Genomic DNA, 9,042 nt, shown 5'->3' with positions numbered 1-9,042 from the left:
CCACTCCCCCAGAGGCTCCCCCTGGCTCCCCCAGGTGATGGTGGCAGAGGGGTCCTGAGCACTCATTGTGGGGGCCTGGGATACTCACGCGTGTGCGAGTAGATGTACCAGAGTGCAGCAGTGAGCAGGGCCCCAATGAGGAAGGCGCCAAAGGTGATACCCAGCACAGCGGGCAGGACGAGGCCTTTGTCTAAGCATGCAACGGAAGGATGGCTGTGGTCAGTGCTGTGGCTCCTCCCTAGCACCCTACTGTGTGGTACTGGCCAGGAGCACAGGTTTGGGCATCAATCCCAGCTCAGCCACTGACTCTGACTTCTCTGGACCTCAGTCTCTTCTCATCAGGCAAATGGACTCATCACACCCAGGCCTGGCACTAAGCCATGGCTGTTCTGACCATATACCTAGAAAGCCCTATCAGGCTTTTGGGCCATGCGTCTGCCTTCCAAGGTTGATGGAGCTGCATCTTTAGGGAAAATGGATGGTGTAATCTGAGCCAAGTGAGGGGGCCTGGGAGTGCAGAGCATGCCCCACCCCACTGTGTGACCTTAGGTCAATCCCTGCCCTTCTCTGAGCCCTATACTATGGTAAGAATGGCCAGAGTACTTCTGAGGGCTCTTCAGATCTGCTTGCTCTTGGGTTTTCCCAAGCCTTGTTCTGTCCACACTCCTGACTCCCGGGTGACTATGGGCCTCCCCTTGGATACTGAGTTTCCATCTATGCTGTGGGGTAATTAGCCGTGCTCTCTTGGTCATGGGCTGGGGTTGGGAGCTCCATTCTGACCCAAGTAGGGTGGCTAGGAAGCAGGTACCCCTCAGCCTCTGCCCCCAATGTCAGTGACCTTTTCTGCTTTGTGGGGGCCCAGGCCCAGAGGGAATAAACGAGGAGGCTGGAGAGTGCTGGACTGAGGGGCCCCCTCCACACTGGGGGCCTTAAGAAGGTGAGGCCAGCCCTGCCGCAACATGCCTTCTGCCTCATTTGATTTCAGGATGCCCCTTCCCCCCACCAAGCAAGGTCAGCTGGCAACTATGGGGATTAGAGAAAACTAAATGCCTGGGATCTGGTCCATGGGGTAGTCAAGTGCAAAGGCTCTCTATCTAGCAGATACAGCACAGATCCTATGCTAGGCTGCAAGGGGACCCTTCTGCCCCTCCTTCCAGAGTTGCTCTCTTTGGGGTCCTTCCTGCATGTGTCTATGCTGCACCCCTCTGGGCTATCCATCAGGTCCCATGTTGGCCTCAGCCAGTGGAACCCTAGAGAGACTCACCAGGCAGGCCAGGGCTGACGATGTTCAGACGCATGGAGATAGTTCTGTGGGTTTCCTGGGGGAGGAAAAGAGAGGTGGATAGCATAGCCTGCAGGAGGCAGCTTCGGGGCTTATTCCCTGGCTCAGTGACCCTGGCCTGTCACCAGCCACCCTGGGGCCGTGGCTTTGGGTCCCATCCTACCATTTTCTAGCTAAGAGCCTGTGGGCAGGTCCTGGGAGATCTGTGCTCAGAGAAGGGTATTGGGTGGACAACCTTTGGCTGCTACTAGGATGTTCCCTGGGAGGTGCCCGAATCCCACGAGGATTGCGGAGGCACTCTGCACTGCATCTGTGACCTTTGTGAACACCTGGGAGAGATGAGCCAGGTTAGCCAGAGGCCCGTGCTCATGGAGGGTAGTGGGGGAGAGGCCAACTCAGAAATGGCCACAAACGCTTTCCTAGCTTCATACAATCAGAGAAGTTTCCAATCCTGAAGACCCTTCTGTATGCCAGGACCTGAGGATAGGTGTGTCTAGGGCTGTGTGCCTGAGGATGGGAATCTCCACTGGATGGTGAAGAAGAAAATCAGAACTTGGTGTCCTTTATCTTAACCGTCTTCACTGAGATTTCCTGTTTAATGCAGTGACATTGGTGACTACTATGTGGAAAGATGGGGGAGTGTGTGGATTCCTTGGTGGATGGATCAATGGATGAGTGGGTGGGATGGTAAGAGCCTGACTGGCTGACTGAGATGGTTGGAAGGACTATGGATGAGTGAATGACTTGGTGGGATGGTGAGAAGTATCAAGTAATGAATGGATGACTGGTTGGGAAAGTGGGATGATGGGTAGATGGCTGGGTAGGATGGTGGAAAGATGGATGGATGGATGGATGGATGGCTGGCTGGATGGATGGATGGATAGTGAGAGGATAGGTGGTGGGGGATGAGTGGAAGGATAGACGGAAGAATGGATAGAAAAGGAAGAAAAGGAAGGGGGGATGGAAGGAAAGAAGTATGGTGGAAGGCTGAAGGAAGGATGGAAGAATGCATGGATGGAAGATGGATAGATGAAAGGAAGGATGGATGGATGGATGCAAAGGATGAATGGATGGTGGAAGGATGAGTGGGTGGAAGGATGGATAGATGGAAGATGGAAAGTGGATGGGTGGAAGACACAAATGAAAAGATGAGTAGATGGCAGACAAATTGATGGATGGTAGATGAATGGATGGATGGAAGGAAGGGTAGGTGGATGATGGATAAGTGGTTGGGAAGAAAGATGGATAGTAGAAGGATGGATGGAAGAAAGAAAAGGAAGAATGAATAGATGAATGGATTGAAGAAAAAGGAATGAAGGATAGATGGGAGGATTGATGGAAGCACGAAGGAAGGATGGATGGACACAGCTGCAAATCCTACTAATGTCCCATACTCAGCAAAGCCATCAGAAGACTGTAGGGTGGCAGAAGGAGTAGCCGTGATAGGCAGAAGTCCTACACCAATCTGTGGTTCTTCTGCCCCTTGCCAGCTGGCCCCACATCATGGGCTGTTCTACCCCTTCCTGGAAACTCTAGACATGAAGCCACCCTTGAAGCTGGGGCCCCACTCACCGGTGACAGACTCCTCGAACGCAGGGCTACGGTGCAGGTAAGGGTGCCAGTTGTGGGTGTGGGCACCATGTAGCCACGGAGGAGGAAGCTGAAGCGCACATCACCACCAGGGCCTGGGGACAGTAGGCTTACACAGCTGCCCTTAGCTGTCTGGCTCTGGATGAGTTCCACGGTGTCTCCCTCAGGCCCCAAATCCAGTTGGCAGCTGTCTAGCTGCAGCGTGAGCTCTGGGATCGATGGGGTCATGCTCACCTGTGTGGGTAGGTAAGAGTGACGAGGCATGGTCAGTTACTCAATGCTCCCCTCATGGAAGAAGCTAGATTCATTCAGGAGCTCCATCCTGGCAGTGGAAGGACAGTCCCCGGTCTGCTTAGAGCAGATGAGGAGGGGGGGACATTCCACCCAGTGTCTGACTGCTGTGTCTCCCCGCCGCCCTGCACCCTGCTGGGGAGTTAACTGCACACCTTCTCTGTACTGATGGTGGAAAGAAAGGCTCTGAGAACCCCAGGGGCGGGCAGGCCTGAGCGGGCAAGTCCAGTACCTGCACAAAGCCCTGCTGCCCCAGCTCGATGGTGTTGGAGGCCTGGAGGAAGTGTGGGCTGAGGTACAGGCCCAGCTGGAAGGAGAGGCTCTCCATGTTGATGCAGTGAACCTTCTTCTGTGGGAGATAGGAGGGGGCTTGGTCAGTCTGGGAGGCTCCAGGTAGGAATACTAAGGGGTGGGGGTAGGAATACGAGCCACAGTCCTGACTTGCTGCTTGGCCAACCCTCGTTATCACCTTTTTAAAAAAGACAAAGCTAACGTTTATCAAGAACTTGCTCTGGGCCAGGCCTGGGTGAATGTTCTTCTATGTGTCATGTGAGGGACTGCTCATAAGCACCCCCACGAGGGAGATCTCTTATGCCCCTGTTTACAGATGTGACCTTCGGTCCAGGAAGCTTAACAGATTTGCACAAGACCACACAGCCAGTATATACTACAACTTTCTGACTTGAGAGGCTGAGGACAGAACCCTAAACAGTACTGCTTCCATTGTACAGAAGGGGAGACTGAGGCATACTGAAGGTAATAACATGGCTTATAGCATCAGGGCCTGAGTTTCCTGAGTCCTGCTCCCCTCTCAGGCCAGGAAAGGGCGCCAGGACCCTGAACCAGAAGGGTTAGCATGGTAACCATCCATCTCACCCACTGCAGTGAAGAGCTTGGGAAGAGGTTGACGACCACCTGCAGGAAAAGAGCCAAGGAGCAGGTCAGAGCCAGAAAGTACTCCAGAGGGCATCCCACCCAACATTTATGGATGGGGAGACTGAGGCAACCAAGGGCTAAGCTTGTCTTCCCACTGAGCATCATACCCCTCTCTCAAAGGCCCATTGGCCTGGAAGGTCGGAGGCAGCAGCTAAGCTGGCCGATACCTTTCCTGCCCGCCCTCTGTTCTTACCTCATTACTGACCACGTTTTCTGTCACTGCCATGCCACAGCTGGAGTAAGTGCTGCGCAGGACAAACTGGTCATCTCTGTCCTCAGCCTGGCAGCTGGGGTCTGAGAAGGTCAGGCTCATGATGGTGCACCGCAGTGTCTGGGCCAGGGTTGGAGTGGAAGGGCACCATCAGGAGGCGCGGGGCTCCCTGGGGCCTGCTCCTCACACCCCAGCTCCCAGGACTGATAACTCAGGGCTCCCCAGTCACAGCATTCCTCTCCCCTCCTCCTCTTTTCTGTTAGGTCTTACCAGATCACACCATTTAAGACTTAATACCTGAACTACACTCACTTTTGTACGTAGCCTTGTCCTAAGCAATAATATCTGTGACATCATGAGCTTGATTTGCTACTTATATATATTAGAATAAGTGCAGATGTATTAAAAGTATTCATTTGAGTCCTACATATAATCATTGCCCACAGCCCCAGGGGCATGGAGATCCCACCAGCATAATCCAGTCTCTGAACCCTAGACAATTGGAGATGGCAAATTTTTCTGATAAAGAGCCAGATGGTAAATACGTTAGGTTTTGTGGGCCATGTGGACTCTGTTGTGATTACTCAACTTTGCCATCATAGCCCAAAGCAGGTATGGAACGTATGCAAATGAATGGGTGTAGCTGTAAGCTAATAAACTTTATTTACAAAAAACGGGCAGAGGGCCAGGGTTTGCTATCTCCTGTCTTAGAAGAATCAATCTTAGAATTTTTCCCTCACGCTCTTAGGGTCAGAGACTCAGAGTCTTTGCATTGAGTGAGCTGTTGGAGAGCCCACTTGAATCCAGCTAACTCCACATGGACTTTACAGATTTGAGTGTCATTCTAAAGATTGCTGAGATCATAGATGATTTGTCAACCTCTGGCCAAGATTTCCTGCCTCAGGTTAGAAGAAATCACACAGGGGAAGATGGGCAGTTAGGATGGTCCAATGTTTTAAAATGTCCCAAGACAAAAAAAAAAAAAAAAAAGAAAAAAACAAAAACAAAAAATAAAAAAAAATAAAATGTCCCAAAACACAAAAATCACTGTAGCCAAAATTTTGAACTATAACAAACATTATTTCAAATTAGAATGGTGGACAGAGGGCCCTCAAGTTTTTTCTTTACGTAAAATGCTCATAAAAATCAAGAAAAATGGGGGATCCCTGGGTGGCGCAGCGGTTTAGCGCCTGCCTTTGGCCCAGGGCGCGATCCTGGAGACCCGGGATCGAATCCCACGTCGGGCTCCCGGTGCATGGAGCCTGCTTCTCCCTCTGCCTATGCCTCTGCCTCTCTCTCTATCTCTGTGTGACTATCATAAATAAGTAAAAATTTTTAAAAAATCAAGAAAAATGCTGAACTACATTGTTAAAGAGCCTTAGGTTATAAGTCACATGGAGTCATGACCACACTCACTACAAATCAAAGAATTAGAAATTAAAGCAAGAATGGAACATCATGTCCCACCTCTCACATTGCCAAAGGTTTTGATAGCTTTAAAAATTATATTTTTGGGGGCAGCCTGGGTGGCTTAGCGGTTTAGCGCCTGCCTTCAGCCCAGGGCGTGATCCTGGAGACCCAGGATCGAGTCCCACGTCGGGCTCCCTGCATGGAGCCTGCTTCTCCCTCTGCCTGTGTCTCTGCCTCTCTCTCTCTCTCTCTGTCATGAATAAATAAGTAAATAAAATAAAATCTTAATAAATAAAAATTATATATTTTAATTTTTTAAGTAAGCTCTGTGCCCAAGCCAAAGTGGGGCTCGAACTCACAGCCCTGAGATCAAGAGTCACTATACCAACTAAGCCAGCCAGGTGCCCGGCAAAGACTTCTTTTAAACAAAAATAACAGTCTGGAGAGAGTCAAGTTCTCTCTCCTAAATTGGTAGTGAAAAATAGGAATCATCTTTTATAAAGTGAGTTGGCAACATATATCAAAGCTTACAGAATATTCATGCATTTTGACCCAGAAATCTCACTAATGTGGAAATCCAGCCTAAGAAAACAATCTATTATATAAAGAATGCATGGTGATATTTTCTGTGTATGTATAATGTTGCACAATTGGAAGCAACCTAAATGTCTAACAAGGGAGGAGTTAATTATGGCATGCCAATATGATGGAATAATTTGTGCTTATTAAAGCGACATTAAGTATATGTCAAAGTTCTAAAAATACATTAAGTGAATATAGCAGGAGACAGACAAGTGCATTGGATATGACACCATATAAGAAGTACACCAAAAAAAAAAAAAAAGAAGTACACCAAGAGGGGATCCCTGGGTGGCTCAGCCGATTAGCACCTGGGTAGCTCAGCGGTTTAGCGCTGCCTTCGGCCCAGGTCATGATCCTGGAGTCCCGGGATCGAGTCCCACATCGGGCTCCCTGCATGGAGCCTGCTTCTCCCTCTGCCTGTGTCTCTGCCTCTCTCTCTCTGTGTGTCTCTCATGAATAAATGAATAAGATCTTAAAAAAAAAGAAAGAAAGAAAGAAAGAAATACACCAAGAACACATTCCAGAAAGAAACACTAAAATATTGGTAGCCATTGTCTTTGGGCAGGAAGATTGAAATTTTTTCTCCCTAATTTTTCACGTTAAAAAAAAATCTGGGGGCGCCTGGGTGGCTCAGTGGTTGAGCATCTGCTTTCAGCTCAGATCATCCCAGGATCGAGTCCCACATCGGGCTCCCTACATGGAGCCTGCTTCTCCCTCTGCCTGTGTCTCTGCCTCTCTCTCTGTGTCTCTCATGAATAAATAAATAAAATCTTAAAAAAAAAAAATCTGGTGTTATTGTAAGTATCCTCGTTCTTTAGTCAGATGGGTATTGTATCATACAGATATTAAGTAACCCCCCAGCTCAGCCTCCATTTAGGATTCATTAATGATGACTAGTATCTGTTTATCGAACAATTACTGTACACGACATGTGGCTCCACGTGTCAGACCTCTTTTTGGCAGGTACCATCATCAAGCCCATTTCACAAGTGGAAGAGCTGAGGCTTGCAGAGGGATGTGATTTGCCTCCCTGCCAGGGTCAGGACCCCAAGACTCTTGGCCTAAGGGAAGGACCAGCTACCCACATACCCTGGGGCTGGAGGGGCAGGGGTTCCCTTACCGAGATGAGGTCTTTCTTGAGCACCACAGTCATGACGTCTTCAGAGCACTTGGGCTGGATCAGGGACAGGAGCAGCTCTTGGTTGCAGCTCTCCGTGGGAGGAGGGGTGGTCTGGACAGGTGGGGGAGAGGTCTGCAGCCCACCACCACCTGCAGAGCACAGAGGACGGCCGGCAAGTCACTGAGCACTCCCCATGCACCAGGCACGAAGTGACTAGCTACTGTCACTGTCCTCAGTTGTGGATGGAAAGGATGGGCTCCCACGGGCTGACACAAGTGCCCTGTTCCTATGGCAGCACGTGGTGCTTCACTGCACTGTGGCTACTGACCCCAGTAGAGGGCAAGGGAAGGGAAGAGGGAGCTCACCGCAGCTGTGGGCCTGCAGCGAGACGACACTGGCCAGGGGGAGCTCCACGAAGGATGCTACCATGCTGGCGTTGAGTCTCCGGGCCTCCCCCAGCAGGCCTTGGGGTGTATCTGGGAGCACAAAGCCACGGATGTTCTTCTCTGGAAAGATCTTGAAGGAGTATTCACCAGTGGTCTAATGATAGGGCAGGGAGCCACAGACACAGTCAGGGGGGCACGCAGCCTGGCAGGGTTATGCCAGGCGTCAGTGCCACTCTCTCCTTTGCTCCTACTGTTTCCTCCCCTGAGGACCCCCTCCCCTCCTCTACTGGCTCCTGTTGGTCCTTCAAATCAGCCTGAGGTTCTCTTCTCCAGGAACCTTCCCTGACCCTGTGGGCTGGGGTAGGGGCCTCCCTAGGGGATGATGGAAGGCCTTGTGGAGGGGGTGGCACCCGGGTGAAGGTCTAAAGAAGGAATAGCTAGTGCACCGGGGAAGAGGCTCAGGGCTGGGGTGCTTGCTGATGCAGGGAGTTGGGGTTTTCTCTTTCTCCGAGAGCCTTGGCGAGGCCTGCGCAGGGCTGTCCGGGTCGCGGAGCAAGACTCACCCAGATCTGCATGTTGTGGTTGGCGTCGATGAGCCAGGACACATGGGATGGACCTTGCAGGATAAGCACAGCTTCGGGATCGCCGGAAGCACAGCGCAGCTCCACCTTCACGGTCACTGTCCGGGGCCTGCGGTGGGGGCAGACCTGGCTCAGCGCAGGACGGGAATGCGGGGTGGGGCCTGATGGAGCCGGGTCTGGAGGGGACTAGGCCTGGGGTCGGGTGGGCAGCAGGTGTAGGCCGGTAGGAGGGGCGTGGGAGTGGGTGGGGTGGAGCCCAGAGGGGGAGGGGCCAGAGCTAAGGTAGAGGCCGCTCCTCTCTCACCTAGCCGGGGTGGGGCTTGATGTGGGCGGGCCCGGGGGCGGGCACCCTTACCCGGCCTCCGGGCCTGGTAGGACCCTCACGATGTGCGCTTCCTTGTGGCCAGGCACGCCTTCCAAACGGCAGCCCCGGACAGAGGCCCGGGTGAGCGGGCTCCACTCAAGTGTGTGGCCCATGTCCACGAGGGGTTCCAGATTGCAGAAGGACGGTGATTTCGGGGCTGTGGGGACAAGCACACTTCAGTTCCCTCCCTGAGCAGCCTGGCGCCAATACAGAGGCCCACCCTCACCCACAGTAAAGGTGGGGTGGGCAGGGTGGAGCAGCAAAGAAGTGGGGTGCCTGGGAGGGCCTG

General features: G+C 52.0%; 1 protein-coding gene across 1 annotated transcript in view; it reads right to left on the bottom strand.

Annotated features, from left to right (window-relative positions):
• ENG (endoglin) overlaps window positions 1–9,042 on the bottom strand; it is a 31,167-nt gene that overhangs the window by 834 nt on the left and 21,291 nt on the right. Inside the window, exons 5-14 of the mRNA XM_025475241.3 lie at window positions 8,745–8,910; window positions 8,372–8,498; window positions 7,788–7,962; window positions 7,423–7,571; window positions 4,293–4,430; window positions 4,040–4,078; window positions 3,396–3,512; window positions 2,855–3,106; window positions 1,265–1,319; window positions 89–190 (exon numbers count right to left, since the gene is read on the bottom strand). Coding sequence (XP_025331026.1) covers window positions 89–190; window positions 1,265–1,319; window positions 2,855–3,106; window positions 3,396–3,512; window positions 4,040–4,078; window positions 4,293–4,430; window positions 7,423–7,571; window positions 7,788–7,962; window positions 8,372–8,498; window positions 8,745–8,910 — 1,320 coding nt within the window. The remainder of the gene's footprint in view (window positions 1–88; window positions 191–1,264; window positions 1,320–2,854; window positions 3,107–3,395; window positions 3,513–4,039; window positions 4,079–4,292; window positions 4,431–7,422; window positions 7,572–7,787; window positions 7,963–8,371; window positions 8,499–8,744; window positions 8,911–9,042) is intronic.

Source organism: Canis lupus, chromosome 9 (assembly GCF_003254725.2).
Source record: "Canis lupus dingo isolate Sandy chromosome 9, ASM325472v2, whole genome shotgun sequence".
NCBI lineage: Eukaryota > Metazoa > Chordata > Mammalia > Carnivora > Canidae > Canis > Canis lupus.
This window is presented reverse-complemented; position numbering and strand designations above follow the sequence as displayed.